This window comes from Hyaena hyaena, unplaced genomic scaffold (genome assembly GCF_003009895.1).
Source record: "Hyaena hyaena isolate Hyena2069 unplaced genomic scaffold, ASM300989v1 scaffold_238, whole genome shotgun sequence".
Classification (NCBI taxonomy): domain Eukaryota; kingdom Metazoa; phylum Chordata; class Mammalia; order Carnivora; family Hyaenidae; genus Hyaena; species Hyaena hyaena.
The window spans coordinates 1,379,616-1,403,378 of record NW_024080870.1 but is presented as its reverse complement, the minus strand read 5'-3'; the positions used below and the strand labels follow the sequence as shown (position 1 = coordinate 1,403,378).

Genomic DNA, 23,763 nt, shown 5'->3' with positions numbered 1-23,763 from the left:
TCAGCTCCGTACGCCCCCATTTTCCTGTTCACAGAATGATGCTGATTTTGGCTCCTCTGCTTAGGGGAACGTTGTAGGGTTAAATGAGATATAGGCAAACAATGTAGTGTCTGGCACATAAGCAGACATTTGAGAAAAGTCTGACAAAGAAAACATTTTTGAGCACTCTTTAATGTTTACTTATTTTTGAGAGAGGGGAGGGGCAGAGAGAGAGGGAGATGCAGAATCCCAAGCAGGCTCCAGGATCCTTGCTCTGAGCTGCCAGCACAAAGCCCAACACGGGGCTTGAACTCACGAACTGTGAGATCATGACCTGAGCTGAAGTCGGATGCTCAACCGACTAAGCCACCCAGGTGCCCCTGAGCATTCTTTGTAACAGGCCATACACCACGGAATTGGCACTCGAATGGGTAGCATGAACCTAAGCCCTGAAGAGGATAGTCTGAGGGACTCTGTATCAAAGATTTATATTCCAGAAGGAATTGATATTTTTCCAATGTCAGAACGTGAGTTGGAGGGTAAAGAAACAGCATTTGCCTAGTGGCTTAGAATTCACCAAAGCAGGTTATATAGTCATACCTTCCTCCAACCAGCATGCAGCTACGTGAGGGAGATTGTTTTCATTCTGGTCAGGTGGGGAAATCGAGGCTTAAAGAAATACACTCGCTCACCTGACATCCCACGGTCTTGTTCCTCTGACCCCACGTCCCATGTGAGGAAGCCTTACAGAGGTGTCCAGAAAGCACGTTTCTCGGGCCTATCATGGACTGGTCTAGAGTCATGGACTTTGGGACGCCTTGGGCAGAGACTTTAGGGCCTTGGTGGCCTTGTCTGAAAAAGGAAAAGAGAAAGACAGCATTACATGACCTAGCAGCTCCTCAGACATGGTTAGTTGCATCCAGTGTTAAATTGAACAGAAACAAAGTAAGGATTTGCTGCATTTTTTTTTTTCCAACTATTTCTTACTTTTGAGGTTATTCATTAATAGGCGGGGTGTACATTCCATCTCCCGTGTTGGCTCTCATTCTCTCTCTTTCCCCCATCCCCTCTCTTATTCTCTCCGTCTGTGTCTCGCAGTCTCCCCTTCACCATCCCTTTTTCTCACTCCCTGTCTCTTGTCTTTCTCTCTCTGCCTGTTTTGCTTGGTGCCTGCTCTCATCCATATCTCTGCCTCCTTCTCTCCCTCCTTCTCTGCCTTTCTCTGTCTCTCTCTCACAAAATTGCTAAGAATTTTCTCGGTTAAAAAGTAAATATTAACTATCGGTCTTTTTAAAACCCAGTTCACGGCCACTATCAACAGTCAACTCAATCCATACAAATTAAACTGAGAACAGTTAAAAGCACACAGGGTGAAATTCGTTAGTGACTAAAAATCCATAGATGACTCGAACCGTCCTCAGCAGGTTTGGGCCTCTACACAATTCTGACTCGGGAGAGTTGAACTTTAGTGGAAATAATAACCATACAAGGAACTCGGAATGGCAGCAGCTATAAATTAGTCAAGTTTGTTGTGGTCCAAATGCTGATCAGTGACTCAAATCCTTAAAAAAATTTAAACACAAAAGAATTGATCCCAGTGAAAACCTTTTCCAGATAAGTTGGAAACAATAACTAGACTACTGAAGACATCCATCGATCTAGGAATTAGATTAGCTTAATGGAGTTGGCTGTGAAAAAAAAATGCTTCCTTAGTGAAAATGCATCCGTGTCCACATAACTCTGATTTTACAGCTTGTATTCACAAACTCGGAGTCTAGATGTGATTCTAAGGCACTTTCCTAAAGCCTGTTTTAGACCATCCTGTGCCGACGGCAGATACGGGCTCTCCGAGCTAGTGTCTCTTCCCCAAGCAGGTACTTCCAAGGGTTGTCATGACTCAGTGGTACCACTTCTTGGGGCCATGAACGCCCGCCCTCCACCCCCCAGCAGCCTTGTGTCTGGATACTTGATCAGGACTCTATGCTGCCTTCGCCTGTGCACACGGTGATGTCATCACGGCCACACCAGCTCTCTGAACTTGCACCTGAATTACAGAACACCTTCACTTCCATCTTCATCCATCCAGCAGCCACCCTGTGAAAGAGGTGTCCTTTCCCCATCTCACAGGTGTCCCATGCTGGGGGCCCGACTGGCGGGGCGGCAGAGAGTCACCTGAGCTCCACATCCAGTTGTCCCAGCGCCTGGCTGGCCTCAGTTGCTGGCCGAGGCATCTCTCTGCTCTGCAAGGTGTGGATGTGACCTAAAAAATTACATCCAGTTATCATCAAAGAGGTGTTTAATTTTCGTAACACTTTAGACCAGACTCCAAAACACACACGCGCATGCACACACACACCCATACACACTCCAGATTCATTAATTCATCAGAACAAGTCAGTGTCTTGTTAAAGGCGTCTTGAATGTTAATGAAGGAATAATTAACTTTAACGATATAATTAGCCTTTAAATGTACTGAGACCCCCCAGGGAGCGTCTGAAAACATGCATAAGGAGATGATGAGCTAAAACCGGAAACTTTTGATTAGGAAATGTCAAGCTGCCTGACGACACAAGTCCCTCTCCCCAAAGGGCCAGGCCTCGACGCCGGGCTGTGGCCGTCCCCTGTGTCGGGGGCGTCAATTTGCCGACACACAGTCTTGGGGCAACAAGTGAACTTTGGGGCCATCGGGGTGGGAGACCGACCCCAGTGACAGGGCCAGGTCGACACTCGAGAAAGCTGGAGCAGCTCTTCAGAGCTGTCGAAAACCCTGGCAGGAAACCGCTCGGCTGAAGTAGCAGGGGGCCCGTGTGACCGTCTTCCCGACTGGCTTCCTAGAACTTTGCAGACAGGAGGTCTTCCTGCTCCCCACCCCCACTCGCCGTGACTGACAGTTTTAATCATTTGCTTTCCTTGAGGACTGCCGGTGACAGGAGGTGAGTAAGGGCACCACACCGCCCCTACGACGCCTGCGGGGGTGGGCACGTCTCACCTCCAGCGCCGCACCGCACAGCACGGCACACACGGCACACATGGCACAGCACACACAGTACCCATGCCACCCATTACACACGGTACACACAGCACACATGGCACAGAACACAGTACACACAGCACACATGGCACAGCACACACAATACACACAGTACACACGGCACACACAATATACACGTGGCACACACAGTACACACGGCACACATGGTACACACAGCACACAGTACACATGGCACATACAGCACACACAGTACACACGGTACACATGGCATACATAGTACACACGGCACATGGTTCACACGGCACACACAGGACACACGGTTCACACGGCACACACAGGATACACAGTACACATGGCATAGAATACACATGACACACAGAACGCACGGCACACACAGTACACACAGTACACATGGTACGCACGGCACATAGTACACACAGTACACATGGCACACATAGTACAGTACACATGGCACACACAGCTCACACAGCACATAGCACACATGGCTTGGCTCACACAGCACATAGTACACACGGCACACACAGTACACATGGCACACACAGCTCACATAGTACATATGGCACACATAGTACACACGGCTCACACAGAACACACGGCACATGGTACACATGGCACACACAGTACACACGGTACACACAGCTCACGGTACACACGGTACACCCCTCCTGGCTCTTTAAAGCAGGCTCAATCCCAGCTTCTTCCTTCATAGCACTGGGCTCGACACAGCAGTGACCCCCAGTCTGAATTTCAGGAGTAAGACACAGACTTGCCTCGTTTACCCTGCAAGTGTCGCAGGACATCATGGCCACAGTGGTTATTTCTGTGGCCCCTGGCATCAGACTGGGGAAGGCCAGACCCTGCTGTGACACCAGCCAATGCGAGTCCCCTGCCCTCCCAATGACTCTGTTTCCTCATCTGGCAATGGGCACGGCAGCCACACATCTGTCCTTGCCCTGTTAGAGGGAGTCAGTGGGATGAGGTAATGTGTGTTGAGTACCTGGGGCTGGACTGGTCACAGGCAGTGCACAGAATGTCATGGAAAATGCCATAAGCATTGTCGTAAAATCTGAGTTCCATTGAACGCATCTGTGTGTGTTGAGCATCTGTTTTGTGCCTGGCATGGGGGGCATGTTTTACTTACAGAACCTCACATTGTTCCCAAAGCCCCCCAGGAGCAGAGATTGTGTGCTGCACTTTGCAGAGACAAGACAGGGGCTCAGAAACACAGGTCCCTTGCGCCAAGTCTTGGACCACACAGCCCGCTCTTGAGGACATCAGCCCGTCTTAATTTCTTCTTTCAAAAAATAGGAATGTTTTTCTCTCAATTGAAAAGAGAGCAGGTATACTTCTTAGAGAAAAGAGGGGACCTGCTCCCCACAGCCTTCCCCTGCACACCTGAGTCTCTGCCGTGCCCGCACAGCCTTCCCCGGCCCACCTGCATTTTTGCCATGCACTCAGGGAGCAACCCCCCGTGGGTGACCACTTAGGTCAGAATCTAAATTAATGCAATGCAATGAAATTAAAAACTCCATTCCCCATTTGCACTAACTGCACTCCAAGTGTGTGATACCCACGTTAGGCAGAGTAGATACCAAGCAGATACAGAGCATCTCTTTCAGAAGCTCTCCTGGGCAGCGCTTTATGGTACAGAATTGAGGATTAACACCCATGAGCTTCAGGTTGCCTTAGCCCCAGGGGGCCTCCTCTGCTCATAGACAATGTAGGAAAGGAAGAGTACTAATTGGGTATCTCCCTCCTCTTCTGTGAGGAGGGTGCACTGTGAGGACAAGGGGTGCTGTGCACACCACGGGATGATTGTGAACACGCAGGTACCTGTGGCCATTGAATTTAGACCTCCGCTCTCTGGAGTCACTGGTTGGGGAGAGAAACCGACAGCACAGGCCCTGCAGTTTCCTTCCCGCGCTGTCCTCTGATGTGGCCCAGAGACGGGAGTCAGGCCATGGAGGGCAGGCGTCTGCAGCGCGCCTCCTGGCCCCCAGCCCGCACCAGGCACACCCGTGTGGAACTGCTTCACTCAGGTCTTTCGCACTCATCCCCCTCTGACCTGACAGCATCTGATTTTTGCAGACTTCGTTTCCTGAGGAAACATCCTTTTTTCTTTCTGCTCCTCTAGCCGTTTGTTGCTCAGCTGAAGAACATTTTGTCGTGAGATGATGGTAATGATTTGCAGAAATCTACGCCTGTCCATAAAATAGTGATTTGAGCTGCCGTTGGACAGCTCTTGATGGTTGCCAGATGTGGTTAAAACTGCACTGGGATTTCCATTCCAGAAATGCATCGATGTGTGGCAGGTTCCCAGGATCGGGAAAGGTTTCAAATACAGATGGACTTAACATTTGAAGGCCCCTGTGCACACATATGTGTGTGTTTTTGTTTTTGAGGAATTAAGAGAGTGAGATGAGGCTTAGGAAGTCTCAGCCAAACCCACAGTCCCAGCGTCTCCATGGCAACCTTGATATGTTGAGGTATTGACGTTGCAAGCACCCAAGTTTCATCAAGAAGACAGATAGCATCCATGGCCTGAAGCCCTCAGGATACACCTGTCATCCAGAGCCTCAATTTCCCTACTGACAGTCACAGAAGGTGACTGTTGGCTTGTGGAATCAGAATGCCACGGCTGGAAGAGTATCTCAACAGGATCCCACTGACCACCTCATCTCACAGATGGGGAACCGGCAATCCAAAAGAAGGAATGACTTTCCCAGGGTCCCACCATCTCCAAGTCTAGTATGGAATCCAGATCCTCTCTACCGGCCCCATCCCTGCTCCTGTCACATGCCCCCAGCCATCATATGCAAATTGTTTTTGACACCCCCCCCCCCCCATCTCCTAGCTGTTTCCTCTTGGTTCACCGGCTCTGGTTTACTGTCACCATTAACAATGCTTAGTTTCCTTCCCCTTCCACTTGGATGAGCTGATCCCCTTTTAATACCAATAATCCCAAGCCTCCAGCCCTACAGCCTTGGGAGAAAGGCTTTAGAGTCTCTGTGTTGGTGAGATGAGCCTTGAAGTCTTGCCCCACCTCAACCATTACTGAAACGAAAAATTAAAAAGAAGCACGCTGCCGTAAACCTTCCAAATAGTTTATTCCCATCGGGAGGCCTTCAGCAGCTGTCTCGGAAAGGATGCACCATTTTACCTCCTCTCCCTTCCACTTTTATTTTTCTTTCCTTCACTATTTTATGTGTTCTTGTTAAAGAAAGAAAGGCAGTAAAGTTGAAAAAGTACCAGGATGCTGAGGACTCTCCAATTTAGCTCTTCTATCTACCTGAGGACATCCCAGCCCCATCCCTACCTCGTTTTGAGCCATCCATCCCCAGGTACAAGGGCGATCACTTCAGCCTTGTTAAATAATTTTAAAATTTGGCAGCAGTACTCATACCCACTGATAGGGACCCAGGTAACGAAAGAAGCACAGCCACAGCATTGAGAAACAGTTGGACACTTGCCTGTTGGGGGTGCGGGCTGGGAAGGGTCATGAAGGACTTCTGAGATGACAACCTTCGATGCCTTAATCTCCGTGGTGATTTCCAGGATGTAGAATGTGTACGAATTTAGCTGGCACTGTATTCGACCTTAATAAAAATAAAGACATCAACAAAGGGAAGAAAAAGCGCTATGTTATTGACATGGCAATGAACGAAGAAGGCAACTTGTGAGGTAGTTTGTACAGAATAATCACAATTTGGGTGTTGAAATGAGGACACACCATGGCCCATGGGCCAATCTGTGTTTATAAATAACCCTTTGTTGGAACAGAGCTGAGCTTGTTCACTTCTGCGTTATTTAGGGCCACTTTTGTGTTGTGTACTCACTTCCTAGGTCTGCGAGAACAAAGTACTAGAAACTGAGAGGCTTAAACACTAGGCATTTTTTGGTCTCACTGTTCTGGGGCCGGAAGTCTGAGACTAAGGGGTCCGCAGGGCTGTGCTGACCCCGAAGCATGAGGGTAGTAGGGGGCCTCTCTCCTGGCTTCTCATAGTTTCTTGGCAGTGTGAACTCCAGCCTTCCCATGGTGGTGTTCTCCTTGCCTGTGAGTCTGTGGTCAAATTTCCCTTTTTTGTGTTTTTTTAATAAAAACACCAGTCATATTTGTTTGGAAGCCTGTCCTCCCCCCCTATGACCTCATGTTAACAAATCACATCTGCAATGCCCTTATGTCCAAATAAGATCAGATTCTGACATGCCAGGGGTTAGCGCCTCAATATACCAATTTGTTGGGGGGGGGGGGGGGGCACCGTCTGGCCCAGAACTGGTGCAGCAGAGGTGAGAGGTTGTCAGAGACTGTGTGGCCCACAAACCTTAATCTGGTCTCTTGTCTTTACAGAAAAATTTTGCCAACCCCTGTTTTAAGTGGGTGTGGGAGCACCTGGGTGGCTCAGTCAGTTAAGCCTCCGACTTTGGCTCAGGTGATCTCACGGTTCGTGGGTTCGAGCCCCGCATTGGGCTCTGTGCTGACAGCTCAGAGCCTGGAGCCTGTTTCAGATTCTGTGTCTCCCTCTCTCTCTGCCCCTCCCCAGTGCTTTCACATGCTCTTTCACATATGCGCACATGCTCCCTCACTCTCTCTCTCTCTCTCAAAAATAAATAATAAAACATTTTTAAAAAATATTTTAAGGTGTGGGTGTGTGTGCGCACGCATGTGTACACCTGCATGAGAAATTTGGAAGGCTGTTCACCGATATGTTAACAGAGGCTGCCTCTGAATCCTGGAATTAGGGGCAACTTAAATTTTAATTGTATTTTTGATGTTTTCTATATTATTGGGGTTTCTAAAAATTATCATGTAATAATTTCTGTAATATGCACAGACAGTAAACACGTTGTCTCTGGGAGGGAAAGACATCATTCCTGTGTACTCGCTCTCCCTCCCCGCACCCTGCACCAAATTCTCCTGTACCTTAATGGTTTATTTCGGTCTGATGCAAACCTTTCTAAATAGGCCGCTGTTCTCCACTGTTGGGAGTGCTAAGGGCAAACACTTAACAAACCAGCAAACTCAACTGTTTACTCACTTGGGCGTAAGGATTTTTCATGTCTTTATTTAGCTGCCTCTTGTAACTTGGAGAGAAAAGGTTCTGGCTTTTACCTCCTCATTAAAAATAGATCCTTTTATGACGAGGGGATGGAGCGGCCATGAGTCACGCCATGTGGTGTGAAAGAAAGTATATGGTGCTGCATTGGGGCCCGGGAGCTGGGCCCCAAAAGGGTACCCCACCGTCCCCATGACCCTCTGGTGTTTTATCATTGCAGGAAACTGGACGCTTTCATCTATGATGCAGCGGTCTTGAACTACAAGGCCGGGAGGGATGAAGGCTGCAAGCTGGTGACCATCGGGAGTGGGTACATCTTTGCCACCACTGGCTACGGAATTGCTCTCCAGAAGGGCTCCCCTTGGAAGAGGCAGATTGACCTGGCCCTGCTCCAGTTTGTGGGTGATGGTAAGACCTTGGGTGACCCCCTCACCTTCGGGGGACCTGACACCCTGCACTCTCTCTGTTTTCCAATCGGCTTTCCGGTGGATCTGCGTAGGATGAGTTCACTCACTGTTGTGTGCCTCTCACACGATACCACGTTTTTCTAGGTTGCTTGCAATGGAAACCAATTCTCGACAACCAAGTTTTCAAAAGAGATTTATTTTAAGGATGCAGAAGGGTCTATCTCGATGAATTGAGGAAAGACTTGAGCAAACAGGTTTAGAGCAAAGAAAACCAGAACCAGAGCGATCCTGAGGTCTTAAGAGCAGGAATTCGTAGATCCTGTCCTAGGGCCCCGGGTCTCGAGGGGGGCAGTTTGGGGCCCCCATGAGTACTGGGCTATGTCTGGAGACATCTTTGATTGTCATGATTGAGAGGCTCTTTGCTCCTGGTTTCTAGGGGGCAGAGGCCAGGGATACTGGCATACATCTTCCAGTGCCCAGGACAGTCCCCACGTCTCAGGACACAGAACTACCTGACCCCAAATGTTAGTAGTGCTGGGCTAGAGAAACCATGACTTTGCACACACTCAGCTCCAGTCCTAATCTCTATTCTCTAAGTCTTAAATTGTGCATTGCAGAGGAAGGATTCCTGATGCATTTTGGATCGAAGACTTTTTCCTGGGCCCATCAGGAGGGCCCAAGGGGTGGGGTTCTGTTGTACTAACACAAACAGCTCCTGTTATTATCCTACCAGGAGTGACAGAGAGGCAGTCTCTAGAATAAAGTCTACCTCTTGCTCGTCATGCCAAAGGATAGCCCCCACCCCCATGGGTCTTACAGTCCAATGGGACTTGGGCACATACCGAACGGTGTAGGTAACTTGGCCGACTGTGTCTCCAGCCAACATCTCCTTCAGTCTGTCCTTCCGTACTCCCCGGTTGGTGACCTCCCCACGCCGAGGTCCATGCCATGGTTTTTAGGATCCCGTCCTGGCTTAGATGGCATGTGTGTTTCCCTTTGAATTGCCAACAGTAAATTCATAAGAAAAGTAAAGGAAAAGCAAAGGGAGCCTCATAGCAGGTGAAGCCTGAAAACCTGAGTGAGTGTGAGTGGGGTGCAAAGGCTCGGGCCCCTGGTAGAAGTTGCACTCGAGGACGGCTGGGGCCCTCTTCAGAGATGGTCCCACAGGATACTGGGCCTCTGGAGCTGGGAGAGACAAGTCCGGCAACCACTGCAGTCGGATACCATATTGAAATGGACAGAAGGTAGCACACAGTGTGGTGTGCATCTGAACGAGGTGCATAATTCCGTGCACCCTCTTCTCTCTCAGCTCCCAGATTTAAACCCTTGACTCTCCAAGTGCCATCAAAACATCTAAATGTGTTTTATATTTAACTCCCAAATAAGAACATCTGATCCTCTGAATTCCCTGTGGGGCATTTGTACCTTCTTCTGACCACGAGCCATGTTCTCTGTTGTGTAATGGTGATTTGTGGCTGTGTCGGCGAGCTCTGGCTGTGAAATCTTAGAGGCGTCCACCAGTAAGCATTTATTTTACCTGTGGGAGTGCAGGTGGAGCAGAGGGGCTCGGTGTCGGGCTGTGGTGGCCTCGGTGGCTCTGGCCCCTGCTGGGCATCCGTGGATCAAATGTGTGGTCTCTGCTCTGCGTGTGTGTATTCTAGGTCTCAGGCCAGAAGGGCCACAAGCTTCCTGGGAGAAGCTCTTTTCTTGGCTGCGTCACAGGCACAGAGAAGGATATCTAACTGGACGTGTGTGTTTCAAGTCTCTGCTCTGCTGTGTTCACATCTGCTAACGCCCTTCTGTCTAAAGCAAGTCAGATGGCCAAGACCAAAGTAAAGGGATCAGAGGAATGCTCTGCCTTTTATGGGAGGAATGTGGAGTTATAGGACAGGGGTGCGGGCACAGAGAGGGGTGGAGAGTGGGGACCATTTGCTCTGCCTACCATGGTGGTTACCCAAGTCCCCCTGCAGGGGGTGAGCTCCTGAACAAACGGGAGTCTTGTTTCCATCAGTAAACACCTGAACAAAATCCTGAACATATCGTGACCTGATAACTGGCCATTGAAGAACTGAATGAACAAACCCACGCACGGACAGATGGTTGCTGTTAAGATGGACTCCATTTGACAGGAAACCTAAATATGATGGGTAGCTGCCAAATAAGTGAGCTGCCAAATAAGTGTTGCTCCTCGTTGGTGCTTTTACAGCATCTCTCATGGAACTGCAACCTATTTAGGGAAGATCTGCCAGCTGCCATATTGGATACGTTTCTGGTGTTCTTTAATGTCCATAATAACTTTAGGAAGTTCAGTGGTGCTTATGCCCATTTTACAGAGGAGGAAACAGAAGCTCAGGGCTAGCTGGAAAGTGGTCGAGCTTCTAAGTTAGGGGCCTTACTCTGGAAGGGGGTCAGTTATGTAACACTCCTGTTTCATTTAATTCCCTAGGATGTCTCAAAGCTGGATAATTATACCCTTGAGATTTACAGATCCTTTAGGCAGAAGTAATCTAGTATCCATCTGAATTAAATCTATTGCCCCACTGACAAATACTTCTATGAAGAGGGTAGGATTTCTTAGCCCCAGTTTACTCATCTGTGAATGAAAGCTTGCAGAGACAGTTCCCTGATAAGCCTGGCATGTGGGTGAAATGAGAAGAAACCTGTAAAGAGCCTAGCTAAGCACAGCATCTGGAAAGAGAAGTGGTTCAATAAATGCTAGCTATTACCATCATCATCTCCATCATCGTTATCAGGACCATCACCATCATCACCATCATTATTATATCACCAGTACCGTCACCATCATTATCATCACCATCACCAGCACAACCATCATCACCATCACCACTGCCATTTTATCACCAGCACGATCACCATGACCACCATCCTCGTCATTACCATTCTCCAGCTCCTCCTCCTCATTGTTATCCATCCACAACTCCAGGATTCAGTGCAGCCTATTTATTATTGTATTGGTGGTTAATAGTATCATGGAAACAACCTTTATGGTGCTGAACAGAAAATGCCCTCTTTGTGGCAAATAAAAAATGCCAAGTACAGGCATCCAGATAGGCCAAAAGTGTGTTCCTTGTGGTAGCAGAGCATCTAGGTTCTTACACTATTTTCTGTCCCCAGTCATTGCTTTCCTGGGCTGACTGTCGGCATCGGGAAATGTGTCTATCTGGAAGCAAAGACATGGGAGAGAAAATGCCGTTGCTCTAGGGGGCATCTTAAGATAATCTTCCCGGAAAGCCAGGTCCAATTCTGAATGTCTCTCTAGGAGTAAATACATGAATTAACACAGCTGCATAAATATTTCACTTATCTTATGCAGCTTCAGCAGGATTAATTATGCTCTAAAATTAGACCTGTAAAGAGCACAGTGCTAAGCAGTACCTAATTATTATTCATCCTCTAGAATGGAGTGTTTATCTCTTGTTATAGAGTAGCTTCGGTGGACGATTACGAGCCTAATGAGTGTCAAAAGTATGCAAAACTGTCCTAATGAGCTGTGTAAATATAACCTTTGAGTGGAGTGTTTAGTTATTGGGGGAGCCTCTTACATGAAGGCTGCCAGGCATTTCCCTAGGAAATGGACTGGTGATTTCCCTCAAGAGGTACACAGGATCCCAATAAGAGCTCACCTTCCTTTTCCTGTCTAATTACTGTGTCTTTTCTGAAATAGTGGAGTGCACCATGGATCTTTGGTACTTTAGTAACAACACTCATGGGTACTTTTCAGCATTGATCATCAATATCCAACATTCACTGAGAAACATACTCTCCTAGAGGGAAATGTCGTGGTCATTTTCTTCTCTCCTTCAGGGAACTTACCATCCAGTTGGTTGGCAATGTATAAACCTAAAATATCTAACCTCAAAATACAAACATATTTATAATAATTCATAAACATGAATTAATATATACATATATTGGATATACATTCTTAGGTGTCTTGGATAGGTAAGAGAGGAGTCCAGAAGAAATAGGGGATACACTTGGGTTTTTTAATGGAAGAATGAAAAGGCAGAGTAAGTCATAAAGAATAGATGGAGTAAGATTTAGACAAAAATGGAATGGGCCAGAGTTCATAAGCCCTCATTCACTAATTCATCCAGCAACCCGCAAATATCTGTTGACTATCTTTTATCTCTCTGGCACCTAAAAGGTGACATTTGAGTGAGGAATAAAGAATAAGTAAGTCTGTGACCTAAAAAAATGGCATTTCTGGCTTCACAGGAGAGGTTGAATGGGAGATCTGTTAGGTCCCATCAATCTTAAGGATTTTGTACTTTTTATAAATGTGATCCTGGGATTTGAAGAGCCAGACAGAGGATCATAGAGGTTAAAGCCCTTTGGACTTTTAGAGGTGAGCAAACTGATACTGAGGAGAACCAGACTGTGTAATAATACAGTTCCGCGGCCAGTGATATTGAGGAAAAGGGAGGAAACCATTGTGGTGGGGCCCATCGTCTATGGCCCAGCATGGGGCCAAGTAACACACAAATGTTCTTAGCAGCCCTTCACATGGCATTCTGGGGCGGATCTTAGGATCTCCATTTTGCAGAGCAGGAAAATGAGGCTGGGTTGGGTGACCCGAGCCAAGGCGGACAGGAATCACCTGGGGATCCAGTTCAAATGCAGATTCTGTTTCAGCCAGTCGGGGGATGGGGAGCCTCCGATTCTGCGTTTCTAACAAGCTCCAGGTGATACTGTTGGTCTGTGGACAGCGCCCTGTATGGATTTCTATAGTTCGCCTAACATCCTCTTCCCAGTAAGCCATGCTCCTTGGAAAAATCCGTGGTTGCTAGTGGTCAGATCACCTTAGCTATAAATAACATGCTCTAGCACCCAGATGCATTTAATCTTCCTCTTTGTACTGCTCAGTTTTCGTGGTTGTTGGTTTATTTTTAAACCTAGAAATATATTACTTGTCCCTGGTATCTGGTCCGAGTTCACTGAACAAATAAAATCAAATAGACATATGTATACCGTATATCTTTATAACTTATTTATATGCTATATTCCACTGCACTTATATCGTGTATACCTCTATATGGTGCATATCTTATGAAATATTTGAGAGATATGACACACATAGCCCCTGTGTTAATGTTGTATTAACAGGGTGATTGACTCAACCTATTTTGCTGGGACTCTCCCCATTTAAAATTAGTTTATGACCCCAGTTATAGCGTACCTGAGCATATATGACAGATATCATATGTGAAATATTTGAAAGATACCATATATATCATTTCAGTTGGATAGGTACATTGGGGCCCCTTTGCCCCTTTGTAACTGCAACTTTGCAAGCAATCATTAAAAAAAAAATTTTTTTTAATCTTTGTTTATTTTTGAGAGAGAGCAGGAGACCGAGCATGAGCGGGGGAGGGGCAGCGAGAGAGAGGGACACGGAATCTGAAGCAGACGCCAGGCTCTGGGCTGTCGGCACAGAGCCCAACGCGGGGCTCAAGCTCACAGACCACGAGCTGAGTGGGACGCTTAGCCGACTGAGCCACCCAGGCGCCCCCAAGCAGTCGTTTTAAAGACTCATCCAGATTGATAAGAAATTGGAAGGGACCACACGCCGTGACGTCTTGCTACAAGAGACTATAGCGCTTTGGAAAGCACCACTCCAGGAGAACAGTGGTCACAGATCTTGGACTGAGGAGTGCCAGAGGGGAGTCCGTGGGGAAGTCCGTCAGTGCTCCTGATTCTTCTATCTGTTGGCCTCTCTTTACTGAAGCAGGCAGGGTGGATTTGGGTGGCGAGGGACCCCACGCTGCCAGCCTGAGCAGAGAGGGGTTGTGTGATTGCAGACGCTCTTTGTGTATCTGATTAGGATTCTCATAAATTGCTCTGAGCCCCTGGACGGGTTGCTAATATTCTCCTCCCTGCCCTAGCCCAGCTTCCCAGCTTAATATCTTTGCGCTAATGTCTTGGGGAGAGCTGGACACCCCCACAGCTCAGGTGGCCCTGCCTCCACTCCAAGGAGTGGCCTTTGCAGCCTCGCCTGTCTTCTTAGGCTGGCTGAGGAATGTGTGGGCAGTGTTGGTCGAGATCATGGAAGAGCCCCTAAACACTTTCCTCCTTCAGCTTTCGGCAGTGTCTCAACTTCTACCATTGGAAGTTTTTTTCAGATAGCATGGACTTCTTCCATGAAACCCCCTTTAAAAATGGAGTTCCTCCCTCCCATTTCCTCCTGAACCTGTTTGCTGATTGGGTGTCTGACCTATCCTTCCCCCCATGATCTCCTTAAAGACCACAGCTCTCCGCTAGATATCATTTATAAACTGTGACACCCCCCCTCCCCCTTTAGCTCTGTGCTCGCAGCATTCCTGTGGCATTTAGCAGAGCAACACAAGTGAGGGGGAAAGATAGAAGGTTCTACAACTTCCTCCCTGCCTGATCTTAGCAAATTAATTTCTCGGAGTTCCAGTTTCCTTATCTCCAGATTGGAGCTGCCTAGGGGTTATGTGAAAACAAACATAAAGAAATGTGTCCAGTGCTTGGCACGTATCAGTGCCTGCTCACTGCTGACCACCCCGCTTCCCCGAGCCGTGGAGGGGCGCTGCGTTCTCAGCCCCTGGAGGGCAGACACTCTCATGTCCGTTCATGCTGCCCTTTCGCCTCCCTTAGGACCGACTGCTGAGCTTGGTGCTGACATGGAACTCACTGATGCATGGACAAATGACAAATGGGGCTGAAAGTGCTACAGGCTGGGGCACCTGCGCAGTTCAGTCTATTAAGTGTCCCACCCTTGATTTCGGCTCAGGTCACAATCTCATGGTTTGTGAGATCAAACCCCCACACTGGGCTCTGCACTGACAGTGTGGACCCTGCTTGGGATTCTCTCTCCCTCTGCCCCTCCCTCACTCACCCTCTCTCAAAATAAACATTTTTTTTTTTTAAGCAAACACCACCGGCACACTTTTGTTAGGCTGACTTTGTCCATTAAGTACCTCCTCTGATGAAGGGGATGCCATTTTCTTTAGGAAAGACATTAGGTGTCTGTCTAGGGAGAGAGTCACAAAAAGTAATCACTAATCTGAAAATCTTCCCAAGCCTCTGACCCCCTTATTCACTATAAGACAGAGGCAAACTCTTCCATTGTTGAATTTGTATGGTCTTGTAGTCAAATAGCTGTTTTGGATTTTTATTTCTTATTTATTTTTAATGTTTGTTTATTCTTGAGAGAGAGACAGACAGCATGAGTGGGAGAGGAGCAGAAAGAGAGGGAGACACAGAATTGGAAGCAGGCTCCAGGCTCTGAGCTGTCAGCACAGAGCCTGACGTGGGGCTTGAACTCACAAGCTGTGAGATCATGATCTGAGCCAGAGTAGGACGCTTACCCGACGGAGCCCCCCAGGCACCCACTGGATTTTTCTTTTTGACATGATTTTCTGGGAGGGATATAACTGGCAAAATGACATACTTCCTCACTCTTAGCACTGAAATGGATCATAAATTGCTACCGAGTTTGTGGTCTCCGCATCAAGGCGGTAAACAGGAGAAACAGTGTTTTCCCTGGGTGCGGCCACCTACGGCCATGGCGCGTAATCCAACCACTGCCTGTTTTTGAAAATAACGTTTTATTGGAACGCAGCCATCCCCGTTCACCCAGACACCGCCGCGGGCTGCTTTCTGCCTGCAGGGGCAGAGTCCAGATACCACACCAGCAACCGCACAGCCGGCCAGGCTCCAAATATTTACTGTCTGGCCCTTCACAGAACAAGTGTGATGGCTCCTGGACTTAGACTGTCTGGAGAAAGGCAAGAAGGGCAGAGAGACTTCCTAAGGGAAGGGGGACACAGGGTGGGAAAAGCGGAAGGAGGGGCAAGCCGGACAGGGAGGCAGAAAGGGACGCAGACATAGAAGGATACGAAATGGAAGAGAAGCCAGAAATCAGAGCAGAGAGGAATGATAAAAGTCAAACAGGAAGGAGAGAGGAAGGAAGGGGAGGGAGGAGGAGACGGAGGAACACGGAGAGCAGGCCAGAGGGAGGCAGGACCCAGCCGGGCATCTCGCAGGCGAGCTGCATTTGTTCCACTGAGCCATTAGCCTCGGTGCAGTGGGGACCGGAGGCGTCCGGGAGCCCACGGCCGCCCCATCTCCGCTGGCTCCACGCGGGAGCGAGGCGCGGACCACCGGCTGACTCACGCCTGCCTCGGAGGCCTCTAATCTGTCTCCCGCTGGCCTCCCTGCCAGCAGTTCTTCGTGACATCGGTCCCGTGTCCTCAGATGACTCAGCAACACCCTATTGCAACTAGCAGCCTCAACCGGTTTAAGGAGATAAATGCCAAAATAAGGCCAGGAGGGGAGCGGGGACGCTTTGGAGGCGAGGAGGTGCCGCGGATCTGAGAGCCCCATTTGAGGGGAAGACGGTTTCCATTTCTCTAAATGCTTCTGTGGTTCGACAGCCACTGTGGTCACTGCTGTTGTTAAAGACATCTATAGTAAGAGGTGACACTTAGGGAGGGGAACGATCTGTCACAGAACAATCTCAGTGTTTCTATGCATAAATGTTATCCAGTCCTCACAATGGCTAAATGGCATGAGTTGTGATCATTAGCTCCTGTCTGTGGATGAGAAAACTGAGTCACAGGCAGGTCAAGTAATGTGTCCAAGTTCCTAAGTGGCAGATCCGAGATCGGGATGTAGACAAACGGGCCACAGGGCCTTTGCTTTAACCATGACGCAATACTGCTTCTCCTTTGTCTGCTCTAATCGTTGCCGACATCTCTACAGCAGGTTTCCCATCTGCAAAGGGTCAGAGCTGTGCTTTAAATGCAGATTGGTCAGAATCCAGATTCAGCCTTCATTCCTCTTTCACTGAAGGCACAGCATCGGTCCCCTGATGATGACACTGGGTAGAATAACTTGGCAGCAGAGGTTCAGGATGGGAGAGCAAGTGACCTATGCTTTTCCCCCACTTTTTCCACGGAGAAGGAGACTTGTTCATGCCCCCAGGCCCAGGCACCATGGGAACAGGCTCAGCCTGCTTTTTGAGATCATTCAAGCCTGGCAGTTTGGGGAAAACTCAGGACCCAGAAGCCAGAGCCGAAAAGGAATGGAGCAAGGACAGAGTGTAATTAAGAGGAGTCAGATGTTTGGCCCCGATACAGGCTTGCAGAGAAGCCTCTCCAGGTTCACAAAGACCCGTCCTGGTTGCCGGAATTGCTTGTCCCCCACAGAGCTCCTCGGAGCCACATAATCCCCAGCATTTCAGAAGGTTATTGTTCGTGGCGAAACATGTTTTAATCAAATTGAGACTTCAAAGGCAGAAATCACAGTTTGGGCTGAGCTAGGCTACTCTACAAATCACAAACTTTATAATCAAGTTAGCAAGACTGGATGCCATGGACAGAGCCCCCTGATTTATTAACCCAGTTGTTCATTCATTCATTCACTCTCTGCCTCTAGACACTCATTCAACAAACAATAACTGAGCAGCTTCTAAGCTCCAGGTGGTGGAATATAAAAATGATTACAGGCTCCTGCGCTGTTGCCCTTAATAGTTATTTTCCTTAGAAAGTGCTTTCATGGCACATCTGTGTCCATCAGACTCACTTGGAGATCCTGTGGAAAAATCTAGGGACCTAATTTTCACCCCATGGGGCATTTTTTTACATCCTCTCTGGGGTATTCTAAAACACAGGAAGATTTAAGAACCGTTCAGAATAACAGTACTTAGCACTTAGTAGCAGTACTCTCTGATTGGTAAGTACTGGATACACATGCCAGTGGCCAACAGATCACTCATTTGGGGTCCATGAAATTGGGTTTTTACGCAGAATTCTATCCAGCCTCATCTCCCAAGGCTCTTAGCTGGGTTTCCATCTCCATAGACTTTGGAGATGGTGAAAAAGAAATCAGTGTGGTAGAACGTGGAAGTGTCGGCCCACCCAGCGACCACAGTAAGGACACAGGGAGATCCTCCATGTGGAGGCACACAGACCTCACATATACACAGAATGGCAGCTTTGATGCCATTTGCCCATAGGGCGTGGTCCTCAGTGACCATTTGGATGCCCCAGCAACCGAGTCCCTTTGACCCTCCTGTGACGGAAAACCTAGCTTCACGGCAGACTGTGCATTCTGAAGCGGAATGTTCTGAAAGGAAGAAATGTGTCCGTCCTCAGCCTAGATTAGCAATAAAGGGTTTAAGTGCTTCTTCACTGGCCTGTGACCAGATGGTACCGTAAAAATTAGACTTGTTTATCTCCCTCCTAATTTTAACTAGAGACATATTTGGAATAATAATGGAACAGCACTTACTTAAGATACAGATAAAATCCATAAATATCCTGGAGGGCCATTGACTTTCCCTCCATGCTGGAGAGTTTCCATGTGCCTAAGTTAGCAGTGACTTTCCCGATAGGTCCCCTGAGATTCAGAGCTGCAGTGTTTATCATCAATCTGACGCCAGGATTAGAACAAGGTCAGTGGTGCCAAATTCGTGCCTGACAAACGGTGAATCGCTCAAACCAGGGAAAGTCAAATGTCAAGAGAGCCGTCAGAGTTGAAATAAGACATAATGAATGGCTTGCTGGTAAGTCAAACACTGATGTCACAGAACCCGATGTGGGAATTACAGGATGGATAAACACGGGCTCCCGAATCCCTTTCAGTCTACGTTTTTTAAACACTTATTTGGAAAGGCAATGTAATGTCCCTATTAAAATCACCCCATTTACTACCTTAACAGAATTATTTTCAGTTTACATATTACCTTCTGGTCTTTTTTCATGCAGAAACATTGCTTTAGATACATATAAGAATTGGTTATATATTGGGGCACCTGAGTGTCACAGTCAGTTAAATGTCCAACTTCAGTTCAGGTCATGATCTCACGTTCGTGGGTTTGAGCCCCGCGTCGGGCTCTGTGCTGCCAGCTCAGAACCTAGAGCCTGCTTCGGATTCTGTGTCTCCCTCTCTCTCTGCCCCTCCCTCTCTCATGTTCTTTCTCAAAAAAAAAAAAAAAAAAAAATTAGAAAAAGAATTGGTTATATACACTTTTATATTCCACTCTGTTCATTTACATTGTAATTTAAACTTTTTTCATGTCATTACATCGTCTAGTCCTCAGTTATTTTCAATTGTGTATAAAATGTCATAACCATTATGAAACCATAATTCATTATTTTCCCTTTTTAAAAAAATGTTTATTTTGAGAGAGATCACACACATGTGAGCCGGGGAAGGGCAGAGAGAGAGAGGGAGAGAGAAATTCCAGTGCAGGGCTCAATCTCACAAACTGTGAGATCTTGACCTAAGCCAAAATCAAGAGTAGGATGCTCAACTAACTGAGCCACCCAGGGGCCCCTACATTATTTTGCTAATATTAAAAGTTTCTTTTTTTTTTCCTAGTATATATAGTGATGGAAGGAACATGTTCATACCTATTTATTTAACATTTATTTATTTATTTAGAAAGAAAGGAAGAGAGACAGAAGCAGAGACAAAGAGAAAGGGGAGTGAGAATCCCAAGCAGGCTCTGCACTGTCAGCACAGAGCCTGACACCAGACTCAGTCTCACAGTGAGATCATGACCTGAGCCAAAACCAAAAGTTGGGTGCTTAACTGGCTTTTTTTTTAATTGTCTACTTGTAACAAACTCTTGGAGGCAGAATTCGAAGGGTTGATGCTATAAACATCTCTAGGAATCTCGATCTAATAGTGTCCTATTAATGCCCCAAAAGTTTGTTCCCATCTAAAAGTACTACTAATAATGCACCAACGTACCAGTTTTCAAACAGTCAAGCAGCTTCGAGCATTTATGGCTCTTTTTGCTGTTTTAGAAGGAGCATGTGCGATCTTAGAGTTGCCTGAATTTGATTTCCTTTGAATAGTAGTGAAAATGAAAAAAAAAAAAAACCTGTAAGTTGTCTTTTCCCATTTTGGGAACATTTAACTATTTTTACATATAGATTTTTATGGACAGTTTGTATATCTAAGTAACTTATTAAGACTTTGGTTGTAATATTTCACAGCAAAAGAAGTCCTAAATGTACCAACATATGGGGTATGGTGAAGACCAAAGGCTTTGGGTTCAAATATAACAACTGATGTCCACTAGCACCACGGCCTGGGGAAAGTTACTTATCCTTTGTAAGGGCCACAATCCTCTTTATACTAGGATTATAATGGCACCAATCTCACCAAGTTGAATGATACAACGTACAAGATCTGCTAGGTATGGTGCCCATCAAATGGTAGGTACTCAGCAAGTATCATAGATCGTAACAATGATAACAATCTCCTTAAATTGGGATTTCTTCTTGTTCATATATATACTTTTTTAAAAACTTTTTTTCATTTTTTTTAACTGCTTAAATCAGGATTCTGCTAACTATGGCCCACATTGGCCTGTTGCCGGCTTTTGTCAATAAAGTTTTATTGGAACACAGACACATCCTTTTAATTCACCATGCATGTCTGAGGATGCTTTTGTCCTGCAGGGGCAGAGCTGAGTCATTATGATGGAGACCAGATGGCCCGCGAAGCTGAGAATATTTACTAATTAGACCTTTATAGAAAGACTGGTGACTTCTGGCTTCAATCATAAAAGTCCAAAATGTTCTTTTTAGATAATTCCAATAATATGGAAGAATTTAATGTAATGCATCCCTCTTTATCCTTTAAAGACTTTTTCTTTGTAAAAAAAAATTTCATGTTTCTAAAAAAATAATGAGGGTTCTTTTTCTTTCTGGTTTAGAAAGTCTTTTTTCTTCCTCTTATTATTTTCTCTCTTGTCCCCCAAAATGGGAGAATGCCTTATACCTCCACACCTACACTTTGCCAGTTGCTTTTTTTCCTTCTACAAATTATTACATTCGTTGTATTGCACAAATCCCCATGTCCAATTAATTTTTATACAGCTGTGTAGCTGCCACCCAAATAAGGATCTAGAACATGACCAGCACCCTAGAAAACTCCCAGCTAATATTCCCCCCCCCCAAAGTGACCACCTCCTTTCCCTTCAGGAATACAGATAGGTTTCGCCTCCTTTTGAACTTCAAATAAGTGGTAAAATCATACAACACATATTCATCTGTATCTCTTAGTGCATTAATCCATATTAATGCATATAACTAAAGCTATTTATTTATGACTGCATGGCATTCCGTTATATGAACATAGTGGAACTTATTTATACTTTTGCTGTCAATGCACATTTGTGTTACTTTGCAATTTTGTCTGCTTCGAACATTCTTGTACATTTCTGATGCATGGAGGCACTTAATTGGGGATATATCTACAAATGAAATTGCTGGGTCACAGAATGTGCATAAACTCTGTTCCGGTACACACTTCCAAACAATCAGCAGGGAAAGTACAGCCAGCTTACGTTCCCATCAGCAGAGCATGTGGTTCCGGTAGTTTCTTAGTGCCCTGTTTCTCCCTTCTAGGAGAGAGGCAAAGCGGGCTTGTGTAATTGAACTCTAGGCATGTGCATTATGGCACATGATGTTCTTATACGATCATAGCCCCTGGTTTAGACACCCCCGATTCCTTCTCTGTCTTCCTTCTTGTGTAGACTGCAGTGAGAGGACTGTGGGGTCTGCCCCACGTACTTTCCTGAGTTGACATCTGAGTCTAACCATGCCCCCATCCCTATCCACTCTCCTACTCCTCGGCAATGGTCTTTCTTATCCCTTCTGGTACTTCAGACTTTGGAGAACAAAGAGGAGGCCAGAGGAACACCACTGCTCCTAAAGAAGGAAGGGGGCTGTCATCACAGAGGTCTGAGAGCTCTCTTAAATGGTAGCCCACGCTCTCCATAAACAGACTGGGTCTTCCGTCCCCTCTGCTTATGGACAGCACTGACAGCAGATACAGGGGCCTTCTCATAAAGGTCTATATCCCCTTTCTGTTCTTCTCCATTCTCCTCCTTCCTTCTCTTCCTCTCCCCTCTGCTTTCCTTCCCACCTTCTCCTCCTCGTTCTCCTCCATGCCACAACCAAGTCTTGAGTGCCCTTTAAGTCCCTGCCCTGTCCTCGATGATGAGGAATGCGGATAAAAGGGACAAGGGATGGGATCCCCTCTGCTTAAGGACTCTATAGTCTCAGGAATCTTTTTGACCGCCCTTCAATAAAAAAGGAACCAAAAAGTAGCAATGCCATTTTACTTGCTGAAAGAAAGATCTTCCTCAACCTGGGATGTGGGATTACTCCCATTGTTTTCTACACCTCTCCCCCCACCCCCTTACATCTATAGCCTTTTAAGACACAAGGACCCCTTCGTAGTATTAAAAAGCTCTCACACTCATACAAGAGGTGTCCTAGGATTTTCAGGTTATTGATGGGGGAAATGTGCAATTGTCAAAATGTTACTGTGAATTCATTTATGCCCACAAGCGCGTAGGCCTGCTGAGCCATGGCACTTGACCATCCGTATGTGTGTGAGACAAATGGAGTAAGCAGACTCCAGAGGTGCTTGGCATACGTGCGATTTCCTCAACATCTTGCCATTTTTCTTGTAGGTGGACTCTCGAGAATTAGGTCTCCCCACCCCCACCCTCTGTTAGAGAATTGCGACCATGTATGTTGTCTGAGGTTGATGGGGAGGGCCCATCCTCTACACTCTTTTTCCTTTCCCTTCTTCAAGAACACACAGGCTGGGGACCTGTGTGTCTAAAATCCCCCAACTCTACATTGCACGGTTGATCGTGTGGCCTGTGAAACGTCAGCCAGATGGCGACCAGCAGCACGGCCCTGTGTGGCACTCGGGGCTCTGTCCACAGAGCAGAGATTATAGCTGGAAGGTGGTAGTAAAACATTTATGCCAAAGACAGCCTGTCTCTGCATCTAACTGGGTACTTTTAAGCTTGGCCCTATTTTCATTTTGCTTTTGTGACTTCTCAGCATTATACAGAAATGGAATATTCTGACATTTAAATAAGGGAGATGCATCTTCCAGATTTAGTCTGTTTGTGTCCAGATTCTTGTACTATCCCCCCGCCACCACCACCACCAAAGTTATTTTTTTTTTTTTCTCTCCAGCAAATTGTTCAGTGACCCTCATAGGTCATGGATATGGAGGTCCTGGGCTTTGGAATGCTCTTATTTACAGATCCAAGGTCACCTGTCTTTGAGTCAAGAGTATAAAATTAATGAAGCTAAGGCACCGAGGTCAGTAATCGAATGATCTCGCTGATCTCACTCTGTTCCAGGTCCACAGACTCCATCCCAGGCCTGACCAGCCCTTTCCTTCCAGGGCAGCCGGATAAGGCGAACACGTGGTCGCAACCCTGCAGACCCCAAGCTGTCCTCACTCCGGGGACCGCAGTTCAGAGCTCACAGGG

At 46.9% G+C, this 23,763-nt stretch overlaps 1 protein-coding gene across 1 annotated transcript in view; it reads left to right on the top strand.

Moving 5' to 3' along the window:
- Nucleotides 1-23,763, top strand: part of GRIN2A (glutamate ionotropic receptor NMDA type subunit 2A) — a 362,947-nt gene that overhangs the window by 322,731 nt on the left and 16,453 nt on the right. Inside the window, exon 10 of the mRNA XM_039244357.1 lies at nt 8,267-8,454. Coding sequence (XP_039100288.1) covers nt 8,267-8,454 — 188 coding nt within the window. The remainder of the gene's footprint in view (nt 1-8,266; nt 8,455-23,763) is intronic.